The sequence below is a fragment of the Marmota marmota genome, unplaced genomic scaffold (genome assembly GCF_001458135.2).
Source record: "Marmota marmota marmota unplaced genomic scaffold, marMar, whole genome shotgun sequence".
NCBI lineage: Eukaryota > Metazoa > Chordata > Mammalia > Rodentia > Sciuridae > Marmota > Marmota marmota.
Genome location: NW_026000211.1, coordinates 27,659,652 through 27,680,820, shown reverse-complemented (window position 1 = coordinate 27,680,820; position 21,169 = coordinate 27,659,652). Strand labels below are relative to the sequence as shown.

The 21,169-nt window shown below is 36.6% G+C and overlaps 1 protein-coding gene across 2 annotated transcripts in view; it reads left to right on the top strand.

The window, feature by feature from the left end:
* Cpe (carboxypeptidase E) overlaps positions 1–21,169 on the top strand; it is a 112,313-nt gene that overhangs the window by 75,366 nt on the left and 15,778 nt on the right. For both annotated transcript variants that reach the window (XM_048791716.1, XM_015486242.2), the window contains exons 2-3: positions 11,177–11,373; positions 13,468–13,635. In XM_048791716.1, the coding sequence (XP_048647673.1) occupies positions 11,177–11,373; positions 13,468–13,635 (365 nt within the window). The remainder of the gene's footprint in view (positions 1–11,176; positions 11,374–13,467; positions 13,636–21,169) is intronic.

Below are 21,169 nucleotides of genomic sequence, written 5' to 3'. Positions count from 1 at the left end.
ACATCCTGAAGATGTTTTGACAAATCAATTTGACTTTTATTTTATCTTCTTCCTGAGAGAATTGAAAAAAAAATGTTCTAAGGATCTTTTGAGAAGAGATTGTTCAAATAAGCTTTTACAATCATTGATTATATTTTAGGTAGTTAATTGTACTTCCTCTTTATCTGCTTATTAGCAAATTGAAGTTTTTCTTCTTCAATTTATCTATGTCTCTTGGAACCGTTTGACGTTTTCCACCCACACAGGCTCTGATGACATCACCTTTACTCATCTCCTGCCTATTTACCTTTGAATGGATGAGCTGTTCATTCACCAGCAGAAAGCAGGATGATCAGTGGCAATGGACTAGTGTTTTTCCATTACATTTTGCAATCATGTCTTACACTGTGATGATCTGTGGCTTTCTCTTGGTTCCAGAGAACTATCAAAATTGTCAACCCACTTTTATTAAGAAGCATGACTTGTATAGGACATTTATGGGAGCTTGAATACCACTAGTTTGTCAAACGAAAGATATAAAGCCTGCTTTTATAGAATCATAGAATTTAAGAGATCATTGAAACCTCTGTAGCATTTTTCTTAGATACCTTTCTGCCTGTGTGGGAGTTAATGGCTTCACCGCAGCCATTCTGCCTCTGAGTAGCTGTAACTGAAAGAAAGCTTGTTCTTCAGCTGTGCTAAATGCTCAGTTTCTGAACCTTCTAGTTACTGTCTCTAGTTTAGTCTCTGGAATTTTGCAGAAGAAATCAAATCTGGCCCCACATTACAACTGTCAAAAACTTGAGGGCTGGGGTGGTAGCTCAGTGGTGGAGTGCTTGTGAGGCACTGGGTTTGATCTCAGCACCACATAAAACTAAATCAATAAAATAAAGGTATTGGGTTCATCTACAACTAAAAATATTAAAAACAAACAAACAAACAAACCTTGAGGGACTTTGAACCTTTGGGAACTTGACACTGCCACTTCTAGTTCTCAAGCTATGAAATGAAACTCCACAAGTGGGCATACAGACCAACACGAAATATATTAATGAGAGAAATCAGTGAAGACCTGGGTCGTAATACTTGCCATAAGTCAAGTGCACTTGTGTTTTCTCTCTGCACTGTCTAGAGCCAGTCATTAAACTGTTTCATGTTTGACTTCTTAGATAAAATTTTCTCTACATCTTATTTGATTTGATAAGCATACTCATGAAAGATTGCAGAATCTTCTTAAGAGAATTATCAAAAATAATTAGAAACTGATACTGCTGTAAGATACAAGATCCCAAAAGCCTCTTCAGTAATACATTCACAGAGGCATTCTGATGAAGTCTATAATTATTATTTTTTTAAGAGAGAGAGAGAATTTTAATATTTATTTATTTATTTTTTTAGTTTTCGGTGGACACAACATCTTTGTTTGTATGTGGTGCTGAGGATCGAACCCGGGCCCCACACATGCCAGGCGAGCGCGCTACCGCTTGAGCCACATCCCCAGCCCCTATAATTATTATAGTACTTAATAAATGCTTCTTGGTGTTTCTTGGTGATTAATATCTACAGGAAGAATTCAAATCATGAGGCTCTGTCTGTAGGACAAGTTCTGTCTTATCTGATTTGCATATTAAAACTTATTTCTGCTCATGTGAGATATCCTTGGACAAGTCTAGTGTTTTTCTGTATCTAAAGACATTCAACTTCTTCTTGCATAGCGATAATAAAGTGTTTGCATTAATAATCTTCAGTAGTTTATTTCTGTGAATTTGAAGTTAGGAATTTCTGTGAATGGGCATAAAAATTACTATTGCCTCTACCTTTATGAAGATTGTCTTGTTAATGGGGAGACCAAGAAGGTGTTTTGGATATATGATATTATTACTGTTAGATACTTTAGAAAAATCTCCTTATTAGGTTAAAATTTCTTCAGTGGCTTATTATGGCTAATTTTAGAGCAAAGGGTGATAAAATCTGGTGAATTATCATCTTCTAGACTCATTAACTCAGTCCAAAATAATTCCCTAGTCCTCTTTACTTTTCCTTCTTCCTAAGTTGAATTGATAATGATTCAATACAAAAAAACAAAACAATAACAACAACTTGATTTTTGGGGGGCGGGTGGTTATGGAGATAGAACTCACAGGCACTCGACCACTGAGCCACATCCCCTGCCCCTCTGTTTTTTAAAAATTTTATTTATAGACAGGGTCTCACTGAATTGCTTAGCACCTTCCTTTTTTTTTTTTTTTTTTTTTCTGAGACTGGCTTTGAACTCCTGATCCTCCTGCCTCAGCCTCCTGAGCTGCTGGGATTACAGGCATACACCACCGAGCCTGGCTCACAATAACAACAACTTGAAACCAAACAAACTTCTATTAATTCTTCCAGAATGAAACGGAACTTAAAAGCAGTAGGTTGCACCAATTTGCAGTCCCACCAGCAATGTATGAGTTTAACTTTTTCCCCACATCCTCACCAACATTTACTGTTGCCTGTATTCTTGATGATTGCTATCTGTCTGGAGTGAGATGAAATCTTACTGTAGTTTTGATTTGCATTTCTCTGATTGCTAGAGATGTTAAACATTTTTTTCATATATTTGTTGATCAATTGTATTTCTTCTTCTGTGAAGTATCCGTTCAATTCCTTTGCCCATTTATTGATTGGGTTACTATTATTATTTTTTTTTTAGTGTTAAGTTTTTTTGAGTTCTTTATATATCCTAGAGATTAATGCTTTATCTGAGCTGCATGTGGTAAAGATTTCTCCCAATCCATAGGTTCACACCTCACATTATTGATTGTTTCCTTTGCTGAGAAGAAGCTTTTTAATTTGAATCCGTCCCATTTATTGATTTTTAATTTTACTTCTTGAGCTTTATGAGTCTTATTAAGGAAGTCAGATCCTTGGCCGACATGGTGAAGATTTGGGCCTACTTTTTCTTCTATTAGGCTCAGGCTCTCTGTTCTAGTGCCTCAGTTTTTGATCCACTTGGAGTTGATTTTTGTGCAGGGTGAGACTACCCCACTTCTTCATTTACACCCAAAGGACTTAAAATCAGCATACTACAGTGACACAGTCATGTCAATGTTTATAGCCATTCAATTCATAATAGCTAAACTATGGAACCAACCTAGGTATCCTTCAATAGATGAATGGATAAAGAAAATGTGGTATATATACACAATGGAATATCAATCAGCTTTAAAGAAGAATGAGATTATGGCACTTGCCGATAAATGGATTGAGTTGGAGAATATCATGCTAAGTGAAATAAGTCAATCCCAAAAAACCAGAGGCCAAATGTTTTCTGTAATATGTGGATGCTAATTCTTAATAAGGGCGGGGCGTACCAGAGAAGAACAGAGTTACCTTAGATTAGGTAGAGGGGAATGAAGGGAGGGGAGGGGAAGGAACATGGGGAAGGATAGGAAAGATAGTACAGTGAAAAAGACATTATTACTTTATGTATATATATGACTGTATGACCAATGTGATTCTACATATACATCAGAAAAATGAGAAATTATACCCCCATCTATGTATATAGAAGTGCATAAATGCATTCTACTTTCATGTATAACTAATTTAAAAAATTAAAAATTAGTAAAGAAAGAAAAAAAAGCAGTTGGGTAGAGGTTAGTCTGATAATATCTGTCACACGAAATGTCTTCAGATCTCTTAAACCTCAGTTCACTTTTTTGAGAACCTATGGAAACACTGGAATCTATTTATTCCAAATAGTTCTCTGTATGCAGCAGTGTGTTGTAGTAGGCTTGTACTGGCCTGTGAGATGAAATCTTAATTTTAGGAAATTTGTGAACCAAGTGATTTCACATTCATACCTTCAAATTGGCCGGGGTAAGAGTGTTTACACCAGGGAAATAAACAGTACTGCGTCTTAAGTTGGTTGATGAACATCTTACCTGCAAACCAGTGAGTATGGGTATTTGTGAAGTTTCTTGAATACTTTTGTGAAAGCATCAGATACTTTCATTTTTAAAAATTGAAGTCATTTCTGTTAATATTGGAACTCTGACATTGTTATATTGTCAGGCTGAAAATATCATCTGTTCTTTTGTTTAGACCTCTTTCTTCACTTAGGATTTTACCAGAAACATTCTAGATGGCATGTTTAAGGTAACTTTAACTGTACTTATGTGTGTTACATAATTAATATTTGAAACAATGATTCTGTAATATATCTCTGCAGGATAATTATGTAATGTATTCTATTCTGATCGTCTATTAAAAAATCAGATGAAGTGGGCTGGGGATGTGGCTCAAGCGGTAGCGCGCTCGCCTGGCATGCGTGCGGCCCGGGTTCGATCCTCAGCACCACATACCAACAAAGATGTTGTGTCTGCCGAAAACTAATAAATAAATATTAAAAAAAAAATTTAAAAAAAAAAAATCAGATGAAGTCAAGGTTTCATTTTTAAGATGTCATATTAACTTAGTTTAAATATGACTGCAGGAAGTTGCATTGGCTCATGCCTATAATCCCAGTGACTTGGGAGGCTGAGGCAGGAGAACTGCAAATTTGAGGCCAGTTCCAGCAACTTGGTGAGGACCCAAGCAGCTTGTTGAAACCCTGTCTCAAAGTAAAAAACAAAAAGCACTGAGGATGTAGCTCAGTGATAAAACTCCCCTGCGTTCAATTTCCAGTACCACCACCAACCTCAAAAGCATAACAAACAGACAAAAAAACAAGGACTCCAAAGAAGTAAGAAGCAAGAAGAGAGAATATCACATGAAAAGAAATTCTGCAACTTCTTTTGCATCCATTTTCTGTTCTTTTGTCTTTTCCAGGTTTCTTTCCCTTCATTCTTTTTTTTCATTTCTTAAGTAGAGGAGATGTCTATTTTTATAACCACACCCATCTATTATTTATCTGAACCCTGGAGGTTTGCATTTAAGAATATGCTCAGCATTTTAGGCTGCTAAAGTGTGCTAAAACATGAGTTGATTAACGACTTTCTTCCTGACAAATTCTAGGAAGTTTACAGGGTTCTGTGAGAATGATTTGCAGGCTATATGTAATGGGTTACAATGTCAAACAAGTGGGAACAATTAGTAGCTAATGTCTTTACCCCAGATTACCACTGAGGGAGGAAGCTCATTGATTAAAAGGCCCATCTGTTCCAAAGATGTTCCACTTGCTTGCAAAGCAGTTTGTAAATCCGATTGGTTCAGTTTATTTCTCAAAATTGTTGCTTATGTGTACATTTTATCCTGATAGCTTTGAGAAATGGGATTTTGTTCATGGATATTATTGTTATGTTTAGTATAAGACATATACCGGGAACATATATTTTGAAATTCTCGCCAGTTCTAAGACTTATATAATCAATGAATTAAATATATATGGTCAGTCTTCCATATGCATGAGTTTGGCATTTGCAGACTTAGTCAACTGCAGATCAAAAATATTTGAAAAATATAATCATCTCTATGGAACACGTACAGAATTTTTTCTTGACATTATTCCTTAAACAGTTCAGTTTAAAAAGTATTTGCATTGCACTAGGTATTATAAGTGACCTAGAGATGATTTAAAGTATGGGAGAGGAAGTGGCTAGGTTTTATATATAAAAACTATATACCATGTATATAAGAACATGAGCATCTTCAAATTTGGGAATATTTTATGGGATGGGGTCCTGGAACCAATCTTCCTTGGATACAGAGGGATGACTGTACCTTCTGAAGGAATTAGTGGACTTATATGTTAGCAAAAATTTGATGTTGGAGCAAGAATAGATTCATCTCTGTATTTCATCTGTTTTCAGGTTGAAAGGAGAATTCTGTTACTGTGGTTGTTTTCTTAAAAATGCCTATAAGTTTCTTATTTTTTCTAAATGATGATGCTACACTTGCATAGAATTTTGCAATTTCCAATCCACTTTCATATTAGTTTTCATATCATTTTCCATTAGTTATTTTCCCTCTGTTGTTTTCTTTCTGTATCAAGGTCATTGAATCAGTGACTCTAAGATTAGAAAGGGGTCTTCCAAGCTATCTGACCAATTACTGTATCCAGAGGTCAGTCTGCCTACTGTTTCCAGGAGGAGAAACTATTAGATAGGGAGATAGACCACTGGGCCAAATAAAGAAGTGATTTTTATTTTATTTTATTTTTTTTTTGTAGGAAAGGGAGACAATGTCTTTGTCTACTTGCCTTTTTATTTGGTAATTTCTTTCATCCTCAACAGAGTGGTCCTCTGAACTGCTGCTCTAGGGTCTCTCAGATCACTTTGAGGTATAAATTCCTTTTACCTTTAAATTTCCTTTGGGAACATTGCTACCTTGCCTTCTGCTTCAAATGTCACCCACAAGCCAAGCCTAATAGGTATGAATTTCTGGGGTACAAAATGTTAACATTTTACTTTTGAGGAAATAGGAATTTCTTTCTTTTTACGTTTTTAAAGTTATTTCAAATCATATTATTACATAATTTGGGCAAATTAAGAAATATAAGTACAGATTTAAAATCCTTTGCCTGCTCTGGTTTATGATTTATAGTTATTTCTGATTTCATTAAAACTGTGGATCTCATTTATAAAAGGTAGAAATTATTCTTGCCTTGTTCTGCTGAGAATGCAAATCTTGTCAGGTACGTTATGTATTCTGTGTTACCAATGGAAAAAAGGTAGAAACTTGGCCCAGCCAGGTTAGATTAGTTTTGTGAGATGATTCTCTTTTAATATTCTATTGATTGATAATTATGTGCCTGTGAAATACCTAGAATACTGATAGCTACACAAAATTGTGGGAAAATTGATGTAACAGGAGAATGGTACTTCCTAATGTGAGCAACGTAACTTGTGCTCATAGGATCATTTTTCAACTGCAAGACTGTGAACTTGGGATTACTGCCTAAAAAGGAAAATGAATTTGGTAGTAAGTGACGAAAGTAAGATGGATATAAACAACCATCCCCAAGCGTACTGAGAATAGTGCTTCTTGCTTCCTTTCACGTCTTGTTGCTAGGAGAGAGATGAGCAGCACACAGCTCCCCGAGCATCACCAGCCTATCCACCAATGATGACAATGACGTACCTGGCAGTCCCAACCTGTTCCACCTGGGATTTGTTTTTCTATGTAAACACTGCACAAAGGAAGGCATATGTCATCCATGAGCCAGCCCGTTGTGCACGTCACCTTCCTAGCGGAAGAAAATTAAGTGATAATGAAAAGCTGTCATTAAAAAAAAATCGAAGGGAAACGGACACAGAGAAGGTCATTCAAAATCCAAAGTACCTCTATTTCTGCATTCGAGATTCAGAAGTTGAAGTCTCTTCAGAATCAGTTGTTTAGACTGCACAACAAAAATAGCCTTAGAGAGGCACTTGCCTGGAGAGGTTTTGTGGTGACCATGGAGATTAATCTTCTTCATGGGAAATCAGCTGTTCACAGCACGACGGCCTTGATTCTCAAAGAAGAGTTTCCATTCCTGCCAGGGGCTGTCCGGTAGAACAGCAAGCCATGGAGGCTTCTAGGTATTCTGCACGGGTTTCGGACTCCTTGACGCTCCTCAAGTCTCCTTCAGTTATTCATTTGTTCCCTTCCTGGTTCCAGAAATCTCCTCAGGCGGCTGCAGCTGCACCTGCATCTCAAGGGAGTGTGAGGAGGGGATTTAAAAGCAAGGCTGTTCATTCATCCCTCCCTCATGAATGTATGGAGTAAATGTTTATTGTGTCTTTATGCTCCAGACTCTGTGCTGGGCATGGATGCTACATTAGTGAGCTAAAATTTAAACCACCTCAGGACCAACAGATTTTACATTCTGTGGGTGGGAGGGTTAATCAAATAATCCCACTGATTAATGCATACTTTCAAAATGAGGTATTAAAATTAACAAGGGAGCAGGGCTGGGAATAAAGAAGGAGCCATATTTATCCAAAACTAGAAGGGTGTGAACACAACATGTGCACAAACGTTAGAGGAAAGAGCCCTGTCACTGTAGGAAGCATGGCTGAGACACAGGAGGGAAGGGTGGCATCTGTAGGGAGTTGGTGGTCAAGGGCAGGCCACGTGGAAGTTAAGGAATTTGCAGAGAATTTTGGTCTGGATCATGAGCAAAAATGGGAAGTTATAGGTGGGATTTTAGGTAGAGACAACCTGGTGAGAGTGGTGTTTTAAAAAGATAACTCTGGCTATGGGAGGGAAGAGGGTTGAGAGGAAGCCAAAGAGGTGGAGGAAATATTCTAATTTAGAACCTTGAAGCTGGATAGTTACATATCCAACATTCCTTCATGGTTGCCTCAGTCTTGACATTGTTCATGTGCATGTCTGTGTCCTCCTCCCAGATTCGACATTCCTTGAGTTTAGGAATGCTGCCTTATTTGCTCTTTGACCTCCTTTCGTGTCTCACATTGGGATTTGTGTATATGCTTTGAATAAATGCTATGGCTCATTTCCATCTCATGGACATGTCAGCAGGCTTGTGATGGCTATATAATGTTACCACCAGAATTCACAGCTTTTGTGAATTCTTTTGGTAACATTATATAGCCATCTAAGTTATTCCTGTGGATAAAAGAAGGCAAGGATACACTTGCTTTTTCTTTTGCTAAGTGCTATGTGCCTTGAATCTTATTTTGCAACATCAGTACCTTCAGTATAATGACCTTTGCTGTTTTTGTCAACCTAAAACATGGTTATTGTCATTATTATTATTACTATCTCCTCACAGATAGAACAGACAAATTGAGGGAGATTAGTTCTGAGAGGAAGTTCTTGCAGAGTTGAAGAAGAAGAGAAATCATTTTGGAATTTTTCTGGAAATTCTGGAACTGCATACATAAATGAGTAAAGAAGCAATAGGGATCAGTGTGGCCTGGGGCAGAACTGGGGAGGGCACATTCTCACCCCCCCCAAATATTCACATTCAAAAGCAAAATGCACTCTGTCAATCAAAACATCTGGGGGCCAAATTTGGCTATGTAACTGTGAGACTGCTATTTCTCCTTTAAATGATTTTTAAAAATTTAAAATGAGATAAGTAATTAAAAAGAATCCATTGTGCTCATCTACTCTTATGTATTGTGGGCCATGCTCACTCTTTTGAGTGACCTGGTGCTTCAAAGTTGTGTTGGGATAGGGAGCAGAGAACCTCTTGCTGTGAGTCTCTCAGACGACTTTACAAAGTGGGTTTTTAATATCCCTCTGCTTGCTTGGTTTTTTTTTTTCTCTCTCTCTCTCTTAAATAATGGGCTGTTGCAATTTTCTCTGTGTCTCTGTCAAGTCAAATGAATGCAACCAGTAAGGGAAGGTTTAAAAGGCATGCATTTAACAGAAAGGGGAAAGGTATTGTCACTTTTCAAACCAGAAACAAAGAAAACACTTCTTCTTATGCTTTTTGGGCAAGACCTGAGGAGGGTAATTTTATTATTAGAGACTCTCCTTCAAAGTATAAACACAGGGGGGGTATTAATAGCGCTGATGCTGCTTCCACTAAGATTAAGATTAGCAAAAGCCCAGTTGAGAGGTCAATTAAACCAGACATGCAGGAATCTCACGCAAAGAATGGTTAGATAACACATTTCCAGGAGAAAAATAAGTCCAACTTCTTTTCTAGTGATTTTATAAGTGGGAGAATGCTTTTCCTGGCAGAAGGTGGGCCCATGGGATAGATGAAGCCGAAAGAGCAGAACAGCAGGATGAATGGGAATCGTGTTCTCTGCAGTCCCACAGTGCCTCTCCAAAAGCAACTGAGGCAGCAGCCGTGGGCAGCCTGATTTATATTTCCATCTGAGCCCTTCAGCCCTGCTTATCCTCTTTGGGCTGCATTTGTACCATCATGACAATAAAAATATCTTCCTTCCACAACTTAGTGGGCTGTTGTAAAGATTAGATTTGGTACAAACACCTCACAATGATAATGTGATGTAATTATACTAATGTTAAAAAATAAGTAGAGCAAGCACATAGAAGAGTTGCTACTTCCAGGTTCTAAACCTTTACATTCACGATTCTACTTAGTTATTATTATTATTATTATTATTATTATTATTATTATTATTATTTTTTTTTTTTGTAGCAGGGATTGAACCCAGGGGCACTTAACCACTGAGCCACATCCCCACTCCTTTTTAAATATTTTGTTCAGAGACTGGGTCTTGCTGAATGCTTAGAGCCTTGCAAAGTTGCTGAGGCTGGCTTTGTTCTTGTGATCCTTCTGCTTTAGCCTCCTAAACTGCTGGGATATCAGGTGTGCATCACTGTGCTCAGCTCTACTTAACTCTATCAGCATAACCTTCCATATGAGGTAGAACCTATCCTGTCTATTTTTTACATGGGGAAACAGAGCCAGAGAGAGCTGAAGTACTTGTTCAAGACTAGTCAGTAAGAATTGGCTACAAGGTTGGAACCTTGCATTCTGGATCCTTTTAATTCTCTGGTTGGAAACAAACAACACAGACATTTAACTAAGGCAGAAGATCAGCCTTTGAATTGTGACTTCAGAATTGGTCAGGTCTCTTAAGCAGTCAGAATTTCAGTTTGTCCATCTTTAAAATGGAGATGGCTTGTAATAGCGCTTGCCTTTTAGATGTTTGGTGAGGATTAAATAAGAAAAAATGCAAAGCACAATGTTTAACCAGTAAAGGGCACATAAAGTATATTATTATTCCTAGTTATTGGGTTGGGGTATGTATTAGCCTGGTTGGACTATCATAAAAAAATACCACACCCTGAGTGGCTTAAACAGCAAAAGTCTCTTTTTGCACTGTTCTGGAGGCTGTAAGTCCAAGGTCAAGGTGCCAGCAAAGTAGGTTTCTGGTGAGGCCTCTCTTCTGGCTTGCAGATTACCTTCTTGATGTGTCCTCATATGACCTATTAAACTGGAGACCCACTCCTATGACCTTATTTGACCTTGAGTATCTCCCCCACAGCCCTATTTCCAAACACAGTTATGTTGAGTGTTAGACCCCCAAAACGTGTATTTTGTGTGGATGCGATTCAGTTCATAATAAGTGGGCAGCAGGAAGAGAGGAACAGGATGGAAAGATGGAAGGGATGTTTGGCGTATTCTAATGTGTAAGGTAGATTTTCTTAGGCAACAATTCCAGAGGGAAAAGAAATTGTTGCCTATTCATAATAAATTAGTAGATAAATTATATATCGGGCACCGTGTGCCCTTGCTTTGGTGTTGCAGAAAATGTCTTCACACTATCTGTTTTTGTTCTTTTAGGTGAACCGGAATTTAAATACATTGGGAATATGCATGGTAATGAGGCAGTTGGACGGGAACTGCTCATTTTCTTAGCCCAGTACCTGTGTAACGAGTACCAGAAGGGGAATGAGACAATTGTCAACCTGATCCATAACACCCGAATTCACATCATGCCTTCCCTGAACCCGGATGGCTTCGAGAAGGCAGCATCTCAGGTGAGTGACAGGCAGGTTGGGCTGGGCGTGCTTTCTTCATGTGTCTTTGTATGTTTGCACATATGTGTTTATACATGCATCACACCCTTGCACAAAGCTTATAGAAAGTTCAGTGGAGAGTGTAAGTGATACATGGAAGAGAGTGTTTTCAGCAGAGATTGCAAATAAGAAATTTAGTTAATAGGTTAATATTTTAATAATGTTTTGTTTGTATTGCTAAATAAATAATTTATGTATACATATTTGTGATCTGGTAAATTTCCTTCTAAAAAATTTCAGAAAATATCTACTGTAGTGTAATAAATACTATGGCTGTATCTGATCAGCCGATGTCATAGCGCCCTCTACTGAAATCAAGAAGAAAAACTTTCGGCCAGATCAATGTTCAACTGATGTTTAATCATTAGTTTTTTGAATGTTGAATAAAATTTTAAAAAATCAAAAGGAAAAAACAATCAACTGTAAACATAAAGTAATTTATAAAGTTTAAATTATAATTTTACGGCATAAATTTTGATTCATATTTTATATTTTAATTTTTAATAAGTTTATTAAATTACATTTTAACTCTTAGGCTGGAAATTAACCACTTTTGAAGAGAAGATAATATGGTTTGTACATCCATTTTTGGTTAGGAAGGGATGGGAACATTATATCTGCTGCTGTCTACAGCTTGAAATTATTTTCTTATTTTATTGGGACACATTAAATAATGTTTTTTACAGTGAAGCCAGTAATCCTGTAGTTTGATATTGTCAGAAACCCAGTGGATTTTTATAAAGTGTAACATTGATATGATTTCTAAAGTTATGAGAGAAAAATTCTAGTAACATAAAATCAAATTATTTAATAATTTGAGGTCAGTTTCAGAATTGTAAGTGAGCAAAAGATTGTTTTGCTATTTATTTTCTGTCATATAGATTTTTATTTCTCCATCTGAGGTATCTTAGCTTACATGGCTTAAAAAGATGATTGCTTTGTTTATATCAAAGATTTGACATAATTTAATAGTAAAACAACAAAATTCACATTGTAAAGTAAAATTGAATGTCTTAGAAGTTCGTCAGTTGTTCGGGTTGTACCATTAGCAAAAGGGTTAAGTTGAACAGAAATTCCTCAGCCACAAAGCCCTCACCCAGCGCCTGTAATCCCAGCAGCTGGGGAGGCTGAGGCAGGAGCATGGCAAGTTCAAAGCCAACCTCAGCAATGGTGAGGCACTAAGCAACTTAGTGAGACACTGTCTCTAAATAATATACAAAGTACGGCTGCGGATGTGGCTCAGTGGTTGAGTACCCCTGAGTTCAATCCCTGGTCCCCTCCCCACCCTCCACACACACAAAAAAACCCCACATAGACAAAACCCTAGAATTTTTGTTCAAAGCTCTAGAACTTTTTAAAAGATTATTATTTAAAATTAGAATTCATTTTTAATTGATACTTAAAGTATCAAATTATACATATTTATGGGTTATGATGTGAGGCTTTGATATACATATATTTTGTGTAATGTTTAATCAGAGTAAATATATCTGTCTCCTCAAACATTTATCATTTCATATGGTGAAAACATTCAAAATACTTTCTTACAGAGTTTGAAATAAAACTCATATATTTTTTGATGAAAAGTACAAGAGGGATACATATTATTAATATATAAAAACTTGTGTTAATTCATTTTAAGCTTCTAATCTTATTTATTGTTTTGATTATTTAAACATATGCCACTTGTCATTTATAGAGGCAGTGAAAATTATATTAAAATTGAATTAGAGTGGCATGCTTTGAGAAGGTCTTCTATTACTAGTGAATATGTATTGACTTTTTTGTAATCTTATAAATATCTCTTAAATATTATTATTGATATTTAAAATATTATTCATTGAAAATATTTTTAAGATGCCCATAACATATCCTTTAAATCTGATACCTTCATGTTTATATCAGTAAAACAGTAAGAATGACATTGTGGAAGGATATTGTTGAAATAAATAATCTTAGCAAATTATTTTCAGAAACACTAATTGAGACCTTAAATAGTGACAATAATAGTAAATGACTGATTTTTCTCTTTTTTTTTTTTTTTTTTTTTTTTAGCCTGGTGAACTCAAGGACTGGTTTGTGGGACGAAGCAATGCCCAGGGAATAGATCTGAACCGGAACTTTCCAGACCTGGATAGGATAGTTTATGTTAATGAGAAAGAAGGTGGTCCAAATAACCACCTGTTGAAAAATCTGAAGAAAATTGTGGATCAAAATACAAAGGTAGAGAACTTGTATAGTTTTCTTGGGGTCATTTCCTGGCTTTAGTTCAGACCTCTTGTCCGTCCTCTCCCAACTCCTTTCAGTCACTGTTTTGGTCAGCCTTCTCACTGCTGTGACTAAAAGAACCAACCAGAACAACTGTAGAGGAGGAAGAATTTATTTGGGGGCTCACAGTGTCAGAGGTCTCAGTTCACAGACGGCCATATCCATTCTTCAGGGCTCAAGATGAGGTCTAGCATCATGGTGGAAGAGCATGGTGGAGGGAATTTTGGTGCACATGATGATCAGACAGCAGAGAGACAATCCTTTCTCCAGATACAAAATATATACCCAAAGGCATGCCCCCAATGACCCACTTCTGTCCCCTACCTAGAAAGTAAGTTTGAGTATCTTTATCATAGTGAAGGACGCAGGAGTAATAAATGCTGGTATGTGGCAGTTACCTATCACTACAAAAGCCAAGGCTGGAGGAAGGGGAGCCTAGATATTAGGTTTGCTCCCTAGGATTGACTGAGGGTTGTAGAGTAGAAGTTTGGGCTAGGAACAGGAGGAAGGAAGCCAGTTGTAAATCTTGGGAAGTCACCAGGGCCCTCTCAGAGGTCCTTTGTCAGTGCATCTAATTAGCAACTCAGCAGTATTCCACGTTGTTGGACTTTCTTCTCTTACAGAACTTTCTTCTTTCCTTTCTTGCTTTACAAAACTCTTTTCTCTCCTACTTTCAAATCACTGCTTGGTTTCTTTCCCTGCTTCTTCTACCTTGGCTTCATACTGGCCTTCCTCAGGATCCCATCTGATACCTCTCTCTGCTGCACTAGGTTTCCATCCTTTCCTGAACCTGCAATGTTAGCTGTTATACCAGGTCTCCAAGACTTATTTCTCTAATTCTAGATCTTCCAGGAGCATAGATTTTCTGTTTTACTTGCTCACTGGATCCCTTTATCTGGTGGTACCTGGGACTGAGGTTCAGACTGTCCAGAAATAAGTATTCTCTTAGAACCACTATTGTTTCACTTATCCTGATCACCAAAACCATGGAATTTCCAACTTTGTCAGTTGGTTCCTACTTCCCAGTTATTTGACCTCTCTGACTCCTTTCCCTCCCATCTTCCCTTCCTCTGCAAAACTTATTCCATGGCTGTAGTTCAGGCCCCGTGTCCTTTTATTTTTGTTTTGAGTCCCTTCTCTCCCAACTCCATTCAGTCTTTGTTTTAGTCAGCTTTCTCACTGCTGTGACTAACAGACCCCATCAGAACAATTGTAGAGGAGGAAAAGTTATTTGGGGGCTCAAGAGGTCTCAGTTCACAGACGGCCAAATCCATTCCTCAGGGCTCAAGGTGAGGTCTAACATCATGGTGGAGGGAATTGGCTCACATGATGATCAGGCAGCAGAGAGAGACTCCATCTACCAGATACAAAATATATACCCCAATGGCATGCTCCCAGTAACCACCTCCTCCAGCTGTACCCTACCCACCTTCAGTTTCCACTAGTTAATGCCATCACAGGATCCATTCATTGATTGGGTTAAGGCTCTTGTAACTTCAATCATTTCTCCTCTAAACCTTCTTGCATTGTCTCACACATGAGCTTTTAGTGGGACATCTCACATTCAAACTATAACAATCATCTCATTTCCTCCAGAGTGATCTGTTCAAACACAAATTATTTCTCTTTTGCTTAAAAAATCGTACCAGTTCACCACTGCCCAGAGGATAAAGTGAAAACTTAACATGGCAGCATAGTGTGAAGGTTAGGCATGAAGATTCTAGACACAGCCACCTTGGACCAAATCCTGGCTCCATACTTGCTGTGTAAACTTGTAAAGTTCTTTAATTCTTCTGTGCTTCAGCTTCTTATCTGGAAAATGGAGATGATAGTACTGTCTGCCTCATAGGATGTTTATAAGGATTGAAAAAGTTAATGCCAAAAGTTAAAAAGTTAAAGCCAAAGTACTTGAGTTCAGGACCCAGGACTATTATTACTGCCTCAGCATTCTCTCTCAGTATTCCCTGCTAGTTACCTGGGGGCGAGGTGGACACAAGTTCGCATTTACTAAACCCCTGTTGCACCTTCAAGGCAATATTGCTTTCAATTATTTGTGGAGAAACTGAGCCCGTCATGGAGGACAGGTGGAAGATGGCTGGTAGCAGCTCTCAGTCCCTTCTCTATTGTTCCAGGACATGCAGCCCCGTTGGGTCAATTATTTTTAGTGCCTTTCCTAACTAAGAGACCAGAAAGTATGATTTCTTCATTTCATTCCAGTTCCAGGATCATTCAAGTGTCTCTTGGCCCCTGGAAACTCCTGTTTGACTCATTCCTGAATTTGGCTCCAATAGTCCTATCTTCTATTTGTACTCACATGTATAATTTTCTGATAATTTTATGTCTTCGTATAAGTGGCTATTCCAACTGTCAAGAATACTCTTCCTTGTCCTTCTATGCCTCCTCATCTCTGAGATCTTCCTCTGCTCTTCAAAACAGATCCTATTAATCCTTCCTTACGGTGTATGTATATATATATATATCCCAGTAGGGTGCTTATTGTCACATACAAGTTTATATCATACGTAGTTGTTTATACATATGCTTTTCCCTTTGACTCTCACTTTCAGTCCCTTGCTTGCAGGAATTCCAATTCTTATCTGAGTTGTTAAGCTTTCGTGGGTTCAATCCCTGGTACCAAAAAAAAAAAAAAAAAAGAAAAAAAAAAAGTACAATCCAACCCTGCAAACAAATCAAAATATTTGAAAAGGAAAACTTTCCTGCTTCTGCATCTCACATGCACTCCTGACAACCATCTTCAGGGAGAAGGGAGAGCCCGAAGGCCATGGTTGGATGAAAAAGAGGGAAGTTCTGAGTGATAAACTATGAGCAATTGGAACAAGAATGAAAAACTGTTCTGGAAGCCGAGTCCCGATATGAGCACACAAACTCCCCGTTGCTTGCATTACCCTGTCAATGTCATCTTTGTTAAAGAAATGAGGAAAATAATTCCTATCACCTGCTACGGAAGAACTGCGAATGAGCTCATGTCGACAAGATGGTTGATTGGCAACTTTGTGTAGGTGCCATTATTTCCAGACAGCATGACCTTCTCCTTCCTGTTAAAACTGTGTCATCTTTGCACCTTCTCCATACGAGGTGTTTTCATATTTTTAGCTTAAGCAATATGATTAAAAGATGTTCATGGTACTCTTTTTAAATCATAACTTTTACTTCAAAGATCTTGATGCCACTACTTTTTTCTAGATAAAGGTAAACCAAAGAGAAATATGAAAATTATTTTTTTAGACCCTTCTTTGGAACATTAACAGTATTTGTTGACTTTGTTCCAAGTCTCCCGTAAATCTGCTTGACAATTGTGAGGTCACATTGCCTGTGTCCGGTTCATCTCTTTTTTCTGTTTTTGTCATCATAAATGAGACAGTGTTTAGAGCCTTCTGGTAAGAGACATAGACAATTCATTAATGCTGCTATATATTCCCCTTTTCTTAATTCTTCTTCTCAGCCCGATATCTAGATTCCTTGTAAAGGTTTGTAAAGTTCAAGGGTTATTCTGCTGAGTATGTTGGGAATCGTGGCTTAGGAATGCAGAATCCTGTGATGGCTGATCCAGGAGCTCTGGGCTGTGTGTGCTGTAGGGGAGGAGGTGAGAAGGAACCTGCACCTTGTGGCATATCCGTCAGATGCTGTGACGTTCTCTCGAGACACATGCTTGAGACTCATGTGCTCCTGCTCTTCTGAACCTTTGAGTATAAAAGCTGTTTCCTATACTCCCAGTTCTTCCTGCTGCCATTTCTCATCTGCCCCCGAGCTTGTGAGCCTGGTCATCTCACTGTGATCTGGGCTTAGCACGTGAACCTTGGCCTTGATTGCTTGAGAACAGCATGGATTAAAATTCATTTCATAAGTTATTAAGATTACACTGAACCTTTAATGGCTGGAGTTGTGAAGAAAATAGAATAAATATAGCTTCAACATATTTTAAGAGTCAAAGCCATCTAATTATAGGGCATAACATTTGAGCTATACTTACAGTCTTTAAATGGAAGTTTTAAAAATAGGTCACAAATAGTTTCAGAGACTATCAGGGCCTTGCTTTTAGGGATGCTCCACTGTGGTCCACTCTGTAGATCACTTAAACCTATAATTACAGTAAGTATATAGTCAGCCTAAAAGGCTATTCAGAGTCAAAGAGAAACTCATCTTTAATTTATCAAATTGTGGAATTGACTTGCTTACTTTTGAATATACTTGTAACATGAATATTAGCAGTGGTGTATGTAAGATACAAGAACTAACAATGAACTAAGCCAAGGAGCTTTATACAACTTTGTGTATTCAGGACTGTATCTTTGAACTTATTTCAAAAAGCAGTTGTAAAAAAAAAAAAGTTATGGTGGGGCTGGGGATGTGGCTCAGTGGTAGAGCGCTCGCCTAGCACGTGTGAGACCCTGGGTTTGATCCTCAGCACCACATAAAAATAAATAAAATAAAGGTATTGTGTCCAACTACAACTAAAAAATATTAAAAAATAAAAACAATTATTGCAAAATTCATATTTTGGTATGTGTCCTTAAAAATTATTTTTATGTGAATATTGTTCTATAAACGCACGGCAGTAGGTTGTGCAAACAGTTTTGAACACTTGCAGGTTAATAATGAATAGCAAAATAGTCAGTTGCAGAGTGACTTTGCACCTGAGCGCCTGTTAACACTGACACCTCACCCCAGGGAATATTATGCTTACTTCCCAAAGATGGCCAGGTTACCCTCCCTCCTTCTTGACTTTAACTTCTCTCTTTTTTTTCCTTCTCATCCTATCCAAATCCTATCTTATTTTTTCCTTCCTGAGACATGCTAAGTTCTACCCCTTTCCTGAAGTCCTCAATAATTCTCCAAACCTCAGTGATTTCTGCCTTTTCTATTCATTGGTCAGACCAATCACTGGATTTGAATAAATAGAGAATGAAAGCTGTATATGGAAGAGGACTGAAAACAAATTTAGCAGCAAAAGAAAAACTTTTGAACAAAATATTATGGAAGAATTTATGTTAGATTCATACCATATAATACTAATATCAGGTCGGTACTGAGCTTAAAAATATAAATTCATTATAAAAATGTGCATTATAGAATTTTAAATTTAATTTCTTTTAAAGTTATTTTTAGATTATTTTAATCAAAAGTTATAGTGGATCTAGTTTAAACTACTTGAACTTTAGAAATAGATGTAATTATGTATAAAAGTTTAGTATATAATGAGGGCAGATTTCAGATCAATGTGGAAAGGATTATTTAATTGAATTGAGACAGATCCATCTCACAAATAGCAGAGATCAAAATAAATTCTAGATGCATTCAACTTAAATAATTTAAAAATAAAGTGTAGGAGACCAGTAAAAGAGAACTTTGGCAGATATGTAATTTTTTTCCTTTTTTTAAAATTTGTTTTAATTAGTTACACATGACAGTACAATGATCTTGACATATCATACATTTGAATCAGATAGGGTATAATTTCTCATTTTTCTGAGTGTACAGGTTGCAGAATCACATTGGTCATGCAGTCAAGTATATACATACAGAAATAATAATGTCTATTTTATTCTCCTGTCCTTCCTATCCCCCCTTCCCCTCCCTTTCCCTCCCATCACTTCTCTACCCAATCTAATGGATGAATGGATAAAAAAAAATGTGGCATTTATACACAATGGAATATTACTCAGCACTAAAAAATAACAAGATCATGGCATTTGCAGGGAAATGGATGGCATTAGAGCAGATTATGCTAAGTGAAGTTAGCCAATCCCTACAAAACAAAGGCTGAATGTCTTCTCTGATAAAAGGGGGGTGACTCAAAATGGGGTAGGGAGGAAGAGCATGAGAAAAAGATTACCACTAAATAGGGAAGAGAGGTGGGAAGGAAAGGGAGGGAGAAGGGAATTGCATGGAAGATGGAAGGAGACCCTCATTGTTATACAGAATACATATGACGATGTGAGGAAAAAACAAAAACAAAAACAAAAACAAAACAAAACAAAAAACAGATATGTAATTTTTGAAGAGGACAGAACTTTAAAAATTCCCTTTGTAGAAATAGGCATATGATGGTCACTAAAGTTACTGTTTTGTAACTATGAATGAATGCAAAAGCAAAGGAAGAGACCATAAAGAAAAGGTCAATAGATTTGATATTATCATTCATAACATAAATATCTTTATGGTCTGCATTTTAATTACAAAATTTGTAAGGCACATGGCGAATTTGAAAAATATGTGTAATATATAGTAGAGGTTTTTACTAAATAACTATTATAAATTAATAAGGTAAACATTTCATTAGAAAAATCAGTTAAAACATATATAAATGTGTCATGAAAGACTAAATATAAATTAGCAACTAATACATAAAAACTTTCTCTGGCTAATTAAAATTTTTGTTATTGATTAATAACAATTAATAATAATTATTGATTAGAGTGCCAAACTTTGAAAAAAACCAGAAATGTGCTCTTGCCAAGAGTGACTAGAAATACAAGGTTTAATATGATGTTGATGACTACATTGCTATAACTTATGGGGAGGTAATTTGGAATATTTTAAAATTTAAACAGTGTTAGTTAAAAATAAAATTTTATTTAAACTTTTTTTTTTTAAGCAAAAATTGTGTTTAGCTTTTGGTCAAGTCATTTTATTTCAAGAGATTTCCCCCTGAAAAGTGTAGATCTGTACAAAGGGTTACTATGAGGGTATTGATAATATTTAAAAAATTTTCATAGTAAATAACCCAATACTCAACAATTAGGGATTACTAGTGCTAGAGTGGTAGTTGTGCAGCTAAAACTGGGCTTGAGGCCAGGCTCCACCACTACCAGTTGAGTAACGTCATGTTGTTCCCTAACTTCTCAGTATTTCAATTTACTCATTTATAAAAGGGGGAAAGTGTACTCCCTATCTCATTGGGAGGGTGTGGGAATTCAACATGTCACATAGAAAGTGTTTAATATTTATATTTTAAAAGTATTTAACATTATGTTATTAATGTTATTGATTTTATTTATGAATGCTAGATGCACACATCAGATAATTACTACTCAGCCGTTAATACATTATAGAAAGGTATTCAGTCATATGAAATGGTATGTTATTTTTTGTTGAGCAGGAAAAAAACACAGTAAATAAAAGGGCATGTAAATGATCACATTTTAAATATTATGTAAGTGGATTGAAAAAGGACCAAAAGCACATATATGAAAGTATTAGCAGTGGCTATTTTTAGATGGTAAACCGATGAAGTAACTTTAATTTTCTTCTTGGGGCTTATTTGTCTTCTCTACATTTTCTGCAATGAGAATTAATTTGTAGCAAGGATAAAATACACCAACCAAATAACTGATAAAACCAACATCCCATTCTATTTTTCGATTGACACATAATTGTGTGTGAATGTGTGTGTGTGTGTGTGCGTGTGTGTGTGTATATATATATATATATATATATATATATATATATATATATATATATATTAGTA